The 17,526-nt window shown below is 40.0% G+C and overlaps 1 protein-coding gene across 4 annotated transcripts in view; it reads left to right on the top strand.

Annotated features, from left to right (window-relative positions):
- col4a6 (collagen, type IV, alpha 6) overlaps nucleotides 1-17,526 on the top strand; it is a 164,473-nt gene that overhangs the window by 77,418 nt on the left and 69,529 nt on the right. For all 4 annotated transcript variants that reach the window (XM_084923618.1, XM_084923619.1, XM_084923616.1 and 1 more), the window contains exon 4: nucleotides 12,551-12,628. In XM_084923618.1, coding sequence (XP_084779744.1) covers nucleotides 12,551-12,628 — 78 coding nt within the window. The remainder of the gene's footprint in view (nucleotides 1-12,550; nucleotides 12,629-17,526) is intronic.

The raw sequence follows: 17,526 nt of genomic DNA, 5'->3' as shown, positions 1-17,526 counted from the left end.
TAATTGAAACAATCTTTGAAAAAATGACTTACCAAGCATGGCAAACAACTCAAATATGTAGAGCAAAATGTTCTGAAACGGCTTCACTTCAGCTTCGATTGGAGCCTATGGTGCTGGGGGCGGAGTCTGTGAATTTACTCTATTGGTGTCATAGCCCCTATAGGAGTTCAGCGTTAAGAGGTCAAGAGTTAATGTTTCCATTGTAACACCTCCAGATTTGACATAGAAACACTCATTTTTAACACTCGATTTTAACTACTATCATTTTACACCTCAGAGTTACATTAAAAGAATGTGACTCTACTTAGAGTAAAATTAACTCTACTTTTGCAAGAAGACTACTAACACCAATACATTTAACACCTTTGAATTTGCTGTGTTGAGAGACATAATCTTTCCATCATGTCCTGGATCTACCCTGGGGCACCCTCATTTAGTTAATTAATGCTACAGTACTGCAGGCATCTGCCTACAGAGAGCCTACGGAGAGGTGGCTTAACCCACTGCAAATGTGCTCCCTTGCAGTCCTGCAAACTTTCAAGTGGACAATGCTGATGACCATTGCATTGTTTAAGTGCTGAATAGTTTACGAGTTGACAAGAACAGGGAAGGGAGTGACAGTTGTCACCACTGGCCGGCTGATTGACTGACCAACAACAGCACGAGCAAGGATGCCCCACACACCGATTACTCCACACTTCTTTTGGATGCTGTCCCCATCTGACAACAGAAGCTGTCTGTAGGTAGACTGACAGCTTGATGCTGCCCACAAACTGCCTGTCCTCCATCCCGGAGGAGTCCTAGTCAGATACCTCAGCTGGCTCTGATCACCTGCCGAATGATGAAGCTGCACTGTCTGGCGCATTTTCAGATACATAAATAACAATAAAATAAATATCAAATTGCATGCACTGTACTTGAGCTGTCAGTGAGCCAGACGTTTTTGGTTTTTGTTTTTTGCTTCATGCTGGTATCTGAGGTGTTTCAGTTTATACCTGACGCTCGTCTTCATGATGCAGATGTCAGGAGTGAATGCTCACCTGCGTGCCGGGTTTCATATTTGGAAGGTTTCTAAACTCATTGCAACGTGATTGATGATGTGGACATCATGGAGATTTAACTGTCAAATGTTTCCGTGACCAGAGATGGGCAGTAACGCGTTACTTGTAACGCGTTACTGTAATCTGATTACTTTTTTCAAGTAACCAGTAAAGTAAGGGATTACTATTGCAAAAACGGTAATTAGATTACCGTTACTTTCCCGTAGGAATGCTGCGTTACTGCGTTACTAAAACCGTGATTTTTTTTGCGAGAATGTCTCATGACAGTGATGTAAGCGAGTGCGACGTTCGTGACAACAGCTGTGTGCAGATCAACAATGGATCATATATCGAGTGCGGGAGAGAGTGTGTGCGTGCAGCGTTTAAAGCGTGGAAGTACTGACCTTATTTTGAGTTTGATTCCATAAAAAGTGACAAAAACATTAACGTCCGTTGTGCTTGGGAAGAAAACTTCTTTTTACAGCGAAAAAAAACCCCTAAACAAGCACCGAGTGCGCTACCACGTAATGGGAAATTCACAGAGAAGCTGCCGTATCCTTCCACTGACCGCTGCGGCACACCTGCACCAGAGCACACCTCCGTCTACCCTACTCCTGCTTTACAGGTGAAAATAGAGCAACAGGACCGCTGAGTCTTTGATTTTATTTATTTTCTGCTGTGTTTTACTTGCATCTATTTGAAAGACTGAGTGTAAACACAAAAAAAACATTTTATTTTATGTGCTGGAATGTGCAGAAAATAGGTTTAAATGTTAAACTAATTTCTTCAAGTCAGAGAATGTTGCATATAATTTAATTTTTGCTTGATGCATAAAGTTAAAAGATTAAAACTGATAAAACAAGTTAAAAAAAAGAGACTTTTCCATTTGATTACATTTTGTATGATGGATTATGCAGAAAAAGTAGAATTGGGCTGAAAGATCTATCGCTTAATCACCTATTCAGGTTGTAAATCGTGTTTTTAAAAGTAACTAAGTAACTAAGTAATTAATTACTTTTGAAAATAAGTAATCAGTAAAGTAACGGGATTACTTTTTTGGGGAAGTAATCAGTAATTAGTTACTGATTACTTTTTTCAAGTAACTTGACCAACACTGTCCGTGACAGTGGAAGAGTTGTCTCCACCCTACCCCACCACTCCTCCTCCTCCTCCACAGTTCTATGAAAATATTTTCTCCCTGCAAGCTTCATATTTTTATGGCTCAGTTGCTCACGTTAAATGTTGCTGCCTGTTTTTTCTCTATTATGTCATTAAGGTGACTGTGGTAGGCAGGGTAGCACAGCACATATTTTTCAGGACATTTGTCAGATTAAATGTCCCACCCAGTTTCTCGCTGACTTGATTTTTTTGGAGGACTTTCTGTCGGTCGTCCTCAAGGAAGTGGAGAGGTGTGGCAGTTTGTAGGAGCTTAGTTTACTTTTGACTGAATCAAGCAAACCACAGCTGCATTCAGAGGTTAACATTAAATTGTTTCACAACATTAACACAGCCCTAACAGGATTACTGATTGAGAAATGAAAAGGGGGGAGTATCCCCATTATGATGATTATGTTGTTTAGATGAAATCAGTAAAGGAAAAGCTCCTGATTATACTAAAAGTCAACTGTTTGGTAAAGAACCATATCTGTGGGATTTCTGTAGGTTTTAACCCTTTAGCACCAAACTGCATGTGCTCTGCTTTTTTCTTTGTTGTTTTCTGTTAATTTTACTGTAGCAAAGACCAGCAAATTAAAAAAAAATGGTGCAAAAAGCACACAAAACATAAAAGTTGTTGGAAAACTAAAGCTGACAAAACACAATGGCGGTGATTTGGGGGAGACAATAATGTGTAGAGCTGAAAAATCTACAATCTGCAGAAGCTGCACGTGAAGAATCTATCAACATATTTTTGAGTTAAAATGTTAAAAACGGTGCAGAAAAAAATCTAATAGATAATTTAGGTAAATAGATGGATTCATAAATGCATGATTAGCATAACTTTTTCATTCTCCTATAATTTCACATATTAGATGAAAATGAATAATTACACGTTTGTTCGTGGTTTGGAAAAATCTGGCACTTTTAAAACATCCTTAATCGGTGAGCGTGCTGTCAGAGTGAAACGTCTTCTCCCTTGTTTGGAGGTTAAACGGTTTACTTTATTTGCAGCAGATGTCCGGTTTCGATCCGTCATAGTGTCACAAATTTCCGCTGGTTGTTATCGGTGACCTGTCTCGAACTGGGTGGCCCAGTGGAGGGGAACACACACATACAGTAATACACGTGAGCCTTTGGACAAGTACACAAAGCTCTAAACACGTTTAACCACACAAATACATCCATAGATCTGAGATCACCCCACACGCGCATGCAGAGCACATACGCACGATTACATGCGTATTTGCCTTCTATACATATATCCTCGTGCTCGAGTGCTTATATACAGTCTGTCACGCTTAGACATGACACGAACGCACACACCATGACACATGCAGCGTTGAAATAAACAGTTGTAAACAGGGAACGCTGGAGGCCCAAACACAGCTGGCCAGTCTCCTGTGGTGCATGTCAGGGTCACAGATGGCGATGGAAAGAGGCAGAGGGAGGATGAGATGATGAAGGGAGAGGTGGAGTAAAACCTGAGAGATGTGCTGATAAAGAGAGAAAAGAAAAAGTTTATCCTCCTCCTGCCTTTTCGTTTCTTTTCTTTCTTTTTTTTAACCCCTTTGCCTTTCTTTGTTTTTGGAGCAGCTTCTGATTCTTCTTGTTTTTCCAGTGAAATCATTCCTCAGCTTTCCACGCCGCTCAGCATTTTAACTTCTTTAAGCTGTACACAGGCTGTATATAAAAGATGGGCATAGATGGGCTCTGACATCAGCAAGTGGTTCATTATAGGGACTGGATTTTAACATTTTGGCATAATCATCTTTGGCAGAGGTGATTTATTTCTGTATTTCTAAAAAAAATATTAAGTATGACGTTATCAGCTAATGCTAGCTAGCTTGGTTAGCGCATTGCATGCATAAACTGGACGGTTGCAACATAAAGAAAGAGATCACTGCCAATTAAAATTGAATTCATGTAAAGTGTTGTAAAGGCTTCTTTCACACTAGATATAAAAAAACTGCACAGGTCACCTTGACTTGTAATTTCAACATCACACATGTTTGGTTGGTATTTGGTTAAATAGCAATCAAAAATTGTTCAGCTTGTTAAGTTTGAAGAAGGTCACTGGGCTCCATGCTGCTTTCTTCTGTTTAATAGCATTGTTTTCTGGTGATTTCACAGTGGTACATATAACCACAAGGGGTCCTTTGGTGTTGGTGCCTTGGCGCACAGGCTGTGGAAATTCTGAACATTAAGAAATGATGTTGCTCATGCCTTCCAGCATGCCTGGAAACGCCTTGGTGTTCCTCTGGCTGAGATGGAGTAGATCAGGGGTGTCAAACTCAAATACACAGTGGGCCAAAATTCAAAACTGGTACAAAGTCGCGGGCTAACATTAATATTTATTGAAAAAAAAAATCTTCCTCTAGATATAAGAATGAATCTTTTCTTATGGACTCAAACAAGTTTTGCTGAAAAACTGAATATGGAACAAGCAAAGCTTAATACTAAACAATATATATATTAGCTGTATAATACCAGTAGGCCAGCTCTAATAGTAATTTGGTATGGCTTCGCGGGCCAAATGTAATTAGGCTGCAGGTCAAATTTGGCCCGCGGGCCAGAGTTTAACACCTATGGAGTAGATGGATGGTCAGGTCTAGGCTTGCTGCTGCTGGCCCCATACCCACATAGCAGACAGGTCTGGCCAGATCTGGTGTCAAGCTGGCACTGCTGCCTGACTTCTGGCATGGTAAGTGGTATGTCATCCAGATACGGGCCACGCCTGGCATATATGGCACTGTTTATGTGATGGCATGCCACATCTGGCCTGATTTTGGTTTGGTTTATGTGGGCCAGGCTCATAGAAAACAGGTCTTGCCCAGATCTGGCATCAAACTAGCACTTCTGACTGACTGGTGTCATGGCAGGGTGTGTGTACCGAATTTCCCAGAGGAACCCACCCGAGGGATTAATAAAGTTTTATCTTATCTTATCTTATCTTATCTTATCTTATGTCAACCAGATGTGGGCCAGGTCTGGCAATGATGGTACTATTTATGTTCCTATTTTCCTATTTTAGTTAGAAGACCCAAATGCCATGTTGCAATACTATACTGCTATGGTAGCCAAAGTTTCAAATGCAGGTTTGAAAGGTTTGTGAGTTTACACTTTACCCAAAACCTAGAGAGGGTTTACTCATGTTTACCACTGTGTGGCTGTAGATCAGGTCACCTACTGATCGGAAGGTTAGTGGTTCGATCCCTGGCTCCTCCAGTCTGCAAGTCAAGAGTGTTAATGTCTATAAATGTAGTTAGGAAGCACTCAGTTTAGAGAAAGTGTGTGAATGTGGCATGTTGTGTAGAGCACTTTGAGTAATCCGGGAGAGTAGAAAAGTACTGTATAAGAATCAGTCCATTCACTGTCTGAACAGTGTTACTTTTGCACTATTATGTTCTGATGTTCTGGCACATGTTGTTATTACATGGCTTGATTAAGGTACACATTAGGCTGACATCTGGGGCCAAAGCTGAAATTGTTCTGGGCCAGCACAGGACCACCAGTGTGTCTGCAACTGGCCCGTGGCTGCACACAACTTACACATTGCACACATACCGCAAAGAATGACGGCCCTTTGGTGGCCCAGATCAGGTTTGCCAGAGGTAATCCACACATGGGCCAGCACAGGACTACCAGTGTGTCTGCAACTGGCCTTGTGCTGGCCCATGTGTGGGCCACCTTTGGCAAACCACATCTGGCCCACCAAAGGGTCGTCATTCTTTGTGGTATGTGGGCCATGTGTAAGCATACCAATTTTGCTATGTGGGTATAAGTTGTAGAAAATGGATGGATGTTTTATTATGGCACCAAAAACCACTTGATTAGCATTTGAAAAAACAAAACTGTGGTTTGGTTTAAAATATGGTTTACAAAATTGACCAAATATATTAAAAAATGGAACTAACCAAATATGCTTTAACGTGACAACACGGGGGCCTGTACAAGCCACAAGTCACTAGGTCCATCATTGCACAGAGGCCAATATACACCTTGTGCCTCTGACATACCTGTGAAACTGCCACTTCCCATGGTTCAAATGGTTAAACACTTTCAGTTTTATAGTGTTTTAGAAAGTTATCATTTTACTTTTTTTTTTGCTCATATGCAGACTATTACCTTAATATGAACTGTTTAAGTGCTCACGCATTCCAGCTGACAATCAAACCACCCCATCATGTTAGAAGGAAGGAATTATATAACATACAAAGCAAACAAAGGTCTATCTCCCCCTTTTTTAAAAAAACAAACAAACAAAAAAAAAACAGCTACCTTGTTTTATCAGGCATTGTTGTCTTAGCCCTATAGCTTTAGAAGAGGCAAAGTATATGATCTTAAGGGTAACCCTAGACTCAACTTTCTTCTGGATAACATCAGCAGATTCTATAGGAATGAAAAGGCAAGTCCAGACGTCAGCTGCTACCCACGAGATGTGCCTCTCAGGTCCAGAAGACCACGAAAGTAAAGACCCCCTGTCAGACATACACATACATTAAACGTGTTTGGAAAGTATACTGTGGGTAAACACTCAAGATAATTAAGTGAATATAAGTCAGAGTAGAAGTAAACACACAGTGTTGGATCCACGAAGATGATCATGAATAAACATGTTTAACAGTCTTTTGCGAGTAAACATTTGCAAATTGAAAGTTTCAGGCTTTTGTCTGGAGTGAGCTTGTTGTGTATCGTGACAGTCGTTGGATCTGACACTTGACCGTTGGAGGGGTTCACACTTGACCACTAGTAAGCCTACTTTCAAGGATGCACTTCTGCTGCACATGGGTCAGCAAAATGAAGGCAGCCATGTATTTAATTGGGCGCATAGCATGCCAAACAACTTAAACTTTGTTTAATATACAGTGAGCACATGTTGCACATTTACTTGATGCTGAAAAGAATTTAGAGAGCTCATATACTGTATACGATTACAATGAAACCTGATTACTGGGAGTAGATGTTTTCCACTAATGGACGATTCAAGCAAGTCCAACACAAAGTCACAGACCATGTAATGTCCAAATCTCCCCTGGGATTAACAGTAGCACAAAAACCGCCCTCTGGGAGATTCAGGGACTGAGTTTTCATGGCCAGGCAGCTCCTGTAGGAGGACTGTGTAGGTGGGCCAGTAGTTTTTAAACACACCAGCTTCTCATGTTATGTTTCCCTTCTGTCTGTTTTACTTGCCTAACTGCCGAAGTATCAGTGTCCTTGTTACCAATTTGTTTCCCCTACAGTTGACAGATGTGGAGTACAGTAGTCTAAGTTTACCTTCCTGGACTGAAGTTTTTCTACTGTCCCGGAGATTTTTGAGTTAAGAAGTTGTTCTTACCAGGAACTGCAACATATGGAGGACTGGTTGTTAGACCAGTCTTAGCTGGACTGCATAGCTGAACAAAGACTAAAACCTGCAGACCAAGATGCTGAAGTTAGAGTTCATTCTCTAGAGACTCACTGCCGAGGCAGCTGACCTTATTGTCCAGTGAAACATGCTCTCATTTGTCGAAAAGTCTAAGTCTGTGAGAAATGTTTGAGTTACTTGAGAGTTAATTTTAACCCTGTAACACAAGAAAGCTTGCTTCTGCCTTCACTCCAGCAATGAAGTATCTTTTGCTTTTATGTTATCCAGCAGCAGAAAGTGCTCAGCACGCCTTAAACACACAAGATAACACAAGAGATGATCAAGTAGCATTCACATTGTGAATTCAGGTTTCAGCTCATTGTCCTGATATCTTTACCTTTTCTATGAGATAATCTTAGCTGTCTGTAGCTCTGTAAGTGTGTGTGTGTGTGTGTGTGTATGTGCTGTTCTGAGTTTCATAGTGAGGAAAATTTGACTGTTCTGTCACGTTTAAAGGTCTCCTTTGACATTTATGTTTGAGCTTTAGGGTGTTGGGATTAGCAGTACAGTGTAATACCTGTGTCTACTTGTCCAAATGTACTCACGTGTTCCTGTTAACAGTAGTTCTTCGCTGCGTGCACGTGACTATGTTTTGTCTCTCCGCGTTCACCGTTACATCACTCGGCTTCTACTCTGAGTTTTTTCCCCCGCTGATCTGCAGCTTAGCATCTGTTTGCACATATCATCCCTCATCTTTAAAGTCTGGGTGTGGACAGAGGGAAGTGAACAAGCACCAGTGCCCAAGCACATCTCCGCCCTGCTCAGGTGGAACCTGGATTAGAGCCCAGAAGTGAGGATCCCGGGGGCAAAAAGAATCTGAATCAGTGCTCTCTCATTGGACAATACACCAGGAAGAATTTGTGGTTTAACAAAAGAAGGATAACAGACCCAAATCAAAAGTTGAAATCTGAGAACTGAGATGCACAGACTACTAATCAGCATCAAATCTGAAGTCTCTCCTTTGCTTTTCTTTCTTTTGCTATTATTTTCTAATTCCATAGATTTCCCATCATCCTTGCCTCTTTTCCTTTAAAAAAAATATTTTAAAGATTTCACTGTGAGTAGGAAAAATGCTCCAAATCACTTCTATTTTTAGCTTCTTGTCTCTTTAGCCTCTTTAGCCTTTAATCTGAGCACCCTCCCTATTTTTTATTTTTTTGGTCTCCCCCCATTTCTATCCCACTCTTTCTCCCTTTTTTTCTCCCTCTCTTGTTTCCCTCTCTGTTGCCCTCCTTCTGTCATTGTGATTAGACCAATAGAGGAGATCAGAGGGAATAAAAGCATGACCAGCACCAATGACCTTTCCCCTCCTTCTCTCTTTCTCTCTCCCTACTCTGTGCCAAGCTCACTTTCTCATTGTTGTGAATTTTCCTCCACTTTTCTTTCTCTACAATCACACAATGCAGCAGCAGCAGTTGTTGTACTTGTAGCAGGTGAAGTTGGCAATCGTATTCTTTGGTCTGTCCTTCTCTATTAATATTCTTCGCTAAAATATTTATAAACTTTGTCTTCTAGGAAAAAAATGCCTAATTCCAGGAATCTCTCTAGTTTTATACTCAAAGAAATTTTAAAGCCATTTGGATTGGAACTTTTGAGCAAACCTCAACCTTGATTATTGCTCTCACAGTCTGGGGTCATATGTTCTAATACAGAAAACACTTAAGCTCCACCCTGCAAACTTTCAAACCTCTTCACAACATATCCTCATCCACTTCTGTCCTCTTCATCTCCATCAGATGTCAACTGACGTCTTTCTATCCCTCTCTCCTCTTCATGAGCAGTCAGTGAAATGTCAGCCAAGACCCTTGAGTTTGACCCTGGAGAGAGGTTCAAACAGCTGTTTCATATAGACAATTTTTTCTTGGGTTCACACAGAAACAATCAAGACTGCAACACTTTATTTGAGCAGGTGACAAAATTTCAGGCATCATCAATAAATTCAGAGATCCATACGAGCACTCGCAGATTTCGTCTATCTCATCATCGGATCCATAAGCACGGATGGATGTGTTTAGGTTTTTTGAAGTTTACAGAGCCTCGTGTAGTTTAAGACTCATGGGTCAGCTTATAAAGGTTCTCTCTCTCTCGCTGTCTCTCTCTGGGTGGCCTATAAACTCCAAAAGAGCTGTGTGATGTTCCATAGATATCTCAGGAAGGAACCCAAAAGGTTAATCTGCAGTTCACTTGGAGTTTATAAGCTGCAAAATAGACATGTTCAGGTCTGTGATGACCGGGGAGTCTCTATCATCTGATGCATTGTTGTTCAGTGCCAACAAACTGACATGTAGTGAATATTTTTTTAGTTTTTGGCCCTCTGAATAAAAATAAACTTGCCTCTGAGGTCCACATCATTACAACTGAAAACCCTAACCCTTTATTTTGGAGAAAAGCAAACTGGACTTTTTTGGGAAAACTGAACAGTTTTTCATGAGCAAAAGTTGTCTTTGTTCCTTGACAAGGCAATCTAACAGAAATAGAAAGTGACATATTTTTATTGGATGGGATTAGAGTAAGGGTTAAGGTTGGGGTCTTGACTGATGATGACCCAAAAAGTCAGACAGTTAAGGTCAAGAATAAAACTTTATGAGCTTTTCTGCAAATTTCTGCAGATACTACAACATATAAACCAAATTCATTTTTTACCATTAATATGTAACAGATATAATAAAATCAAAGTGTATGACTGAAGAATTGAAGTTACACATTTCTAGAAGGTAAATCTGCATCTGAACGTCTTTTCCTTCAGTATTTATAAGCAGTAAAAGATGTTTATCAGCGTTTCGTATTGCATGATCTTTGTTTCAGTTTTTGTAAGTTCATGTAGGATTCATATTCTTGAGCTTGAAATCCGTTCCAGTAGTGGATGTTCATATTACATATTACAAGTAATCCCTGTGACCTGAAAGGCTTTAGACTGCTCTGAATGATCAGTTTCAGAAAGCTTTTAGACATCTTAGGCACACCAGCTACACCATTAGTCGGAGAGGGGCAGCCAATCAGAGGAAAGTTGTCTCAGGAGACAGGAGCTAAAACAGCTTGTTTCAGAGAGAGAATGGACTGCATCGAGGCACCGAGATAAGATAAAGAGGGATCAGTTTGAACTGTGAATCATGCAAAGCTACTCTAGGGCACTCCAAGAATAAAAATATGTCATTTAGAAATTTACACAAAAGGTCTACTTTAAAGTGAGATTGCTTGTTGAGGCCGCTGCTTGAACATTAAAATGAAACTTTATCTATTATAATTTAAATTTTTTCCATAAGGACCAAATCTCATATAGAAAAGCTCCCGTAAACGCAGATCACCAGAGTGTTTTAGAGCTTTAGTAGCCGAACGTCACGCACACTGAACCTGTGTTGAGTGCAGATAAATGAGAAAACACAAAACTCATTTGGAAGAAGTCAATGCACACATCAGACATCATTACTGTATGAACTCTGTGTGAGCATGCTGCTTCTCTTACTGGCTGAGTTATGCTGACATGTGCTTCTCTCTGCTGCTGTTTCAGAACCATGAACAGCACTTTTAGTTGCATGCCCGATAGTTCTTCTCCTTAACCTGACCATGTGAGCTTTCAACTGATACCATCACTGCCTAATACACATGATAAAAATAATCATAATAATAATGAAAAATACCCAACAAATGTTATAAAAAAATCGGCAAACTCCTCCCATCCTCAATCCCGAGAATCAGCACAACCCTAGTGTGCCGTCACATGGCGCAATAATAGTAATAATAACTGCTGAATCTGAAGTTTCTCTCACTGAAAGTGTTTCAGGCTTATTTGTACGCTGACATTAGATCAGATCTCAGATTGTAACTTGAACGCTGGTTTAACCTCTTAACCCCCAACGCCCCCAGATACGGGGGCAAAAGGCAAGAGATCGGTTAGGCATTGGGGCTTAAGAGATTAAAGCTGGTTTGTATTACAGTTGCGGTCACGTTGGGTTACTTTCAGGTTTGAGGTCACAGAGAGTTCAGTCTGGCCTTCTTTAATGCTAGGTGGCCATCAAAAAAAGGTTGTGTAAAGCTGTATCACACAGCATCCTTGTCAAGCTTTCAAAAAGCAGTCCACTCTGATTATGATGGGCTGTTAGTTATGGAGTATAATTAGTCATGCAAAACTGATAAATGCAGAGCCGCGCTTCTTTAAAAACATTGACCACACTTTGCATTTCATGTTGTGAGAACCTTTGAATCCTCCCAATTCAGCGTAAATTCAGGAAGCTTTATGAGCCAAGCCTTTAACATGCCGATTGGTACGTTTTGTTATTTAAGCGAATAACAAAGTTGGATTACGATTAGATTATTTTCATCCATAAAGCTTTCATTTATTCACTAATACAGACTCTCTTATTTGCCAAATATGAAGCCTCGCCTCTGGCTGAGAAAGCAAACAGGTCACAATGACATTATGATGGCACCCTGCAGAGTGAAGGGTTTCCCCATCACTGGTTCTGCAGTCTTGGTTCAGTTTTGGACTTGTCACAAGTGCAACAGTGCAACTGGATAATAAACACCATACAGAACGTGATGGCACACATCGTGTTTGGAGAATACATAGAAAAATTCCTTCACTTCATCAATAAACACCTCTGACTTCTCTAAATCCACCTTAACAACTTTTGACCTTTTTAAAATTACATCAGATTTGTCAGTGTCTGGCAGCTGCAGCAGCAGCAAATATTCTCTGTGTGACTCATTGCGTTGTTTACTCGGTCTGTGTTTGATTGTTGCCATATTTTTATCAAGGTGTTTGAAGTGGTGCTCTTGCAGCGGCGTGTTCAGTGTCATACTTTTATACCCCACAGTTCCACTAAAAGGAGGGAAAGGATGTCTCGCCCACTTTGGATAAACACCTGAAAGTTTGATCTGGAACAGCTATCGCATATCTCATGCATCTCCCAGAATTTCTTTCTAATTTGTCACCTTCTTATTTCTTCAGGGTGGCAAGTTTGATGAGCCATGTGACGGCTTGGACTGCAGCAGAGGGTGCAGGTGCTTTCCAGAGAAAGGAAGCAGGGTAAGTCTTTCACAAGTTTTCAACTGTGTACTCTCCTCTGGAGTTTGGGGAAATGCTTTTTAATAATTTTATTATTATTTTATTATTAAAATCCTGCAACAACATAGTAAATTACTCATGTACATGTACATTTCTCTGTACTTTGCTTCTAGAGAAAGATGTATGTCTTTCTAAAATCGGTGGAATACGAACACATCAAAGTATCATCAGAAATTATAAGTTGCCTAAGACAGCTCAGACTGTGTTAAAGAATAAAGGTGGTCCCACCAAATATTGTCTTTCAAGCTTGTTAAAATTGTAGAGCCTGTGTTTTTTCCCTTTTCCCTACTGCATTTCTATATGTTTATGCATCCAAAATGAGGGCTGGCTGAAGTCTCTGGCACAGTTTTACAAAAAGAAAAAAACAACTTCAAGTTTCACAGTTGTTCACTTGATGTTAGGAACTATTAAACACTCCTTTATTCATCTAGAGTCATCGTCGTTATCTTACTTAATCTTAATTTTGTTATCTGGCAGCTTTACAGTCACACAGAGGAGAGTTTATTGTACTGATAACTGCACTGATCCTCTTTGAGGTTTCAGTTAATTATGGTTTTTACTCTGAGGAAACAAGTACATTACCTTCATTTAATTAAGGAATAATTACCTCGAGGCTTCAGTTCCAGGCCTTATCTCTCTCCATCGTACAGCTACATACATTAACGCCCAGAAACATTATCGCTATTTGACACGTATCAAAGCGACGCCTGTATCAGACTGTGTAATGCAAGCTCCAACAGTCCTCATCAATAGCTGTAAATGTGGTTTCTCCAGAAGACGAATCAACGAGTAAACACAAAACAGCATGTGGCTCCGGGCGAGGAACTTATTTTCTCATCATCGCTACCATGAAATTAACAATAACATCCAAACAAAGGCTGGCAGAATATGATGGAATCACCTCACTGATTAGTGGTGATGACACATACGCACAGTATATATCACTCATCATCTGTTTGCACTTCAGTATCGAGCAAAAGAGCGGCTGACTCCTCTGATTTATGGCTGGAATTTAAGAGGAAAGTTTTAAATGTCAGTGTGATCCTGCTGGTCTCTAATAAATTACTGTACGAGGCTTTAAAAAAGCTTCAGCATCATCGGGCCAGACGGGCGAGTGCTGTAAACAAACACAAACTCTCTAAAACAACAGAAGGTGGCAATATTAATGCTTCCAATACAAACTGCTGCTTTATTGGCAAGATTTAAAAATGAGTAAATCACAGTTGCTACAGCAATAAAACATCAGCAGTAATTTTAAATGTTGCTTTTGAGTCAGAATCGACCGAGTGCCGGCGTTAAAAAAACAACAAAAAAAAACAGTACACAAAGAGAGCGAAGTCATAAGATTGATGTAAGAAATGGGAGCCTGTTACATATATATTTCTGAGAGTTCTCATTTTATGAAACAGGGAATATTTAAATGAAGAGCGCAGATTTACTCATGTTTGCGACAGTTTTCTGCCAGTTGTTTTTTTTTTTTTTTGTGGTTAACATTGAAAAGAACTGCTTAGAAAACAGCAGAACCACACCTATGAGCGCTGTTTGAGGATTACACACTATTTTACCCTGCTTTTTAAATCTTACACTCTTGTCACTGCTCTTTGAGCTCTACTTTGTTCCAAATCAGTAACTGAAAGTGCACTAGAAGAAAGTGAAAGTGTCGTTTTTTTTAACTTTTTTTTATTCCTCAGAAAAATCCTATCCTTAGATTTTCCCTCTCAGGCTACAAACTGGGTTGTTGATGGGTGAGGCCACCGGTATTACCCTTTAAATGAAGCATGAAAAAAACAGTCGATCTATCCATCCAAAAATCCATAAATCCATCCATCCATCCTCTTCTGCAGAGGTCGTCTCCAGGTACTCTTGCTTCCTCCCACAGCCCAAAGACATAGATGTAGTCGGGTTGGGTTAATCGGTGAGTCTAAATTGTCCACAGGTGTGAGTGCAAATCAGTGAGCATAATCCAAATATTAAATAGTGAAACGCAGCAAAAATCCTTTTAGTATAAATAAATAGGATTTGGTTGTTGCTGCTTATGTAAAATAGCCCTGTTTTTCTTATGTAAATCAGTGAATCGTGCTCTTCAATAAAACAGCAAATTATTATTAGATCATTTCCAAAATAAAATCCCTGCTTAGACGTCCTGACTAAAGCCAGACTAACTGTGAGCTCGGTCTCTTTCAGCCTTTATCCAAACAGCAATTACTGTCTGACACAGCAGCCCTACACTTACTGCCTGCTAACTGTACACCACTTTAGGTAAATAACATAGTGACGAGTGTCGCCTTACCCGTAGGTAAATGTAGGTAAATGATACAGCTCAGGTAATGCCACCTACCTCTGCTCAGCCCCTCTGATAAGCCTAAATGACACAGCCGCTGTGTCTTTAACTGTTACTGTTGGGAGCCGTTTGAGCGGGAAGGTGCTCATTTGTCTCTTTTCAGTTTTACTTTTGTAGTTAGAGCTCAGAGAGCTCAGGCATGCTCCCGATAACGGCCGTTAACTGACGCCCGACTGGGTTCCGAACACAAAGTGAGGTTTAAAGGAGACTCGAGTTATGTCACAAAGGAAAGTTTTTAAATCTCTGTTTCTAAACTTAAAGCAAACCAGTGCTCACAGACTTAAACATTAGCTGTTTGCTTTCAAGGTTGTTTCTCTATAAAGGAATTAAGGGAGCATATTTATGTTTTTGCCTTCAGTGAATGTTATTTATGTATGTGCATGTATACAGTATCTAACAAATGATTAGACCACTAACTAAACCCAATGTTTATGTGACAGCTGCCCTAAATTAACTGTACTCGTAATTACCAAAATCAATTTTTAATGTTTCTGTAATGGTTAATCCAGGAATATGTGCAACATCCACAATTAAAATTGTGTTTTTAATGTAAAATATAATTATTATTATTGTAGCCACGAATTGTTTAAATTCAATTAAAGCACAAAAAGTTTGGGAGCCGTTGGGTTAGAAATGACAGATGAATTCCTTCAGGTTTCATTAATGGTCCAGAAAAATAAAAACAACAAAAAATACTGTTGAATGTTGAAAGTCAAGTGCAACAGAAAAATAGATAAACTGGATTAGTTAATTATTGGTGATCAGTAAGTTGTTTTTAAAGTTCACATTAGACCAATAAAATATAAAGAAATGAGGGCTGGCTCAAGACTTTTGCACAGAACTGTGACTCAGTTTTGAGTTTAAGTACACTCCCACCTCAGTGGGACTCTAAAAACAGTATCCAATCATCATCACGCTCATACATGATGTAAACATTCAGACAAGTAAAAAGATATTAAATATTTCACAGATCATTATCTTTAATTGGGTTTTAAGATCTTTCCCGATATTAAAGACGAGTGGAAGTTCTGCTATCTTGCATCGGCAGCCTCGCAGGCCCCCCTAAATCCTCCTGAAGACATCTCTTATGCTCTTTACCTTGTAAATCCCACTTTAATGGCTTCTCTCCGAGTTCCTGTCACAGCCCTGCCTCTCCAGACACACAGCAGTGAGATGTTTCTACAGTCTGTCAAATATCTTCCTCTGATTTCCTCTTGATAAGTTTGCTAGTCAGCCGGCGCTGTCAGGATTTCAGCCGGACGTGAATTGCGTTTATCATCCCGGAGCTGTTTCTGCTGGAAACTTTGTCAGCTTTTATTAACATAGTAAAAAATGGATGTGCTGATATGAATCCAAGATAGCTGAGCGTAACTGACAACGTTTAAATGTTGTCACGTATGTTTTGTGAACCCTTAAGGGGAACTTTTATGTTTTTCTTAAATTTCCTATCTGCACACAAGGACGTCTAAGAACCGGAACAAATGAGGGGGTTTATCAGGAGTTCATCTCACAAAGAAAAAGCAGCACTCTCTATTTATCAGATACTTTTATAGTGGAGAAAAAGCACAACATACCACGAACCATCACTCTTCCATGCATCGATCTCTTATCAGTTGCTCTTTAAGCTGCCTTAGTTTGCCCACAGCTGCTGCACATCAGCACGCTGCATCTGATGTAGTGTTAGCTTATAGCACCTCACTGAATCCACATACATCCCATCTACACCATAGCGGCATAGTGATGTCCACATTTGCAATGTTACTGCTGGTGTCGCTACATTGATCTGCCTTCATGAGCAGAGCTGAGCTGTTTATGTTGGACTGGAGTTAATAACTCTTGGTCAGTTACTTAAAAAAGAAAAAGATTTCGGAAGAGACTAGACATGCGGTAATAGACACATCGGCAAAGGCTTTGCCCATCGACCACCAGAGGAAGATATTTTATTTGAGGCCAACATGAGAAGAATCATGGGAAAACATTTAAAGAGACATCAAAAACACATTTACATGTAAATACATATCAGTCACCAAGCTTAATTGTTTCCAGCGTAGAAGGAGCCTGGGAGGTACTTCATACCTTCCTTGTATTACCTCCCCCTGCTGATGCTGTAACTTGAGCATGCATGTCCGTTTCACGCTTTGGAGAGGCAAAGCTTGACATCTACACGGTGGTGGACCAGCGTCTATTACACGCTGTGCCGTGATACTGGGTTGGACTGAGTCTGCACACGTACTGTCGCAGCCCTGAAAAGCAGAAAAAACTGCACCTTTACACAACCTGTTGCATTTGTGCAAAATTCATTACAATACAGTTATACTTGTGCTAATAAATGGACTGTAAACATACCGTACTGTGTTTATATTACTAACAAGCAGAAACGTGACAGCGGTTAAATTACATCCTCTATCCCACTGTATTTTAAAGCGTGACATATGTGACACAGCATATGAAAACCAGGCCAAAAGGACAAGTTTTCAGTTTCATTACATTTTTTTATGATTCCTAAAACTTTAAAATT

Source organism: Perissodus microlepis, chromosome 3 (genome assembly GCF_051167445.1).
Source record: "Perissodus microlepis isolate ML-2025 ecotype Zambia chromosome 3, ASM5116744v1, whole genome shotgun sequence".
In the NCBI taxonomy this organism is placed as follows: domain Eukaryota; kingdom Metazoa; phylum Chordata; class Actinopteri; order Cichliformes; family Cichlidae; genus Perissodus; species Perissodus microlepis.
This window is presented reverse-complemented; position numbering and strand designations above follow the sequence as displayed.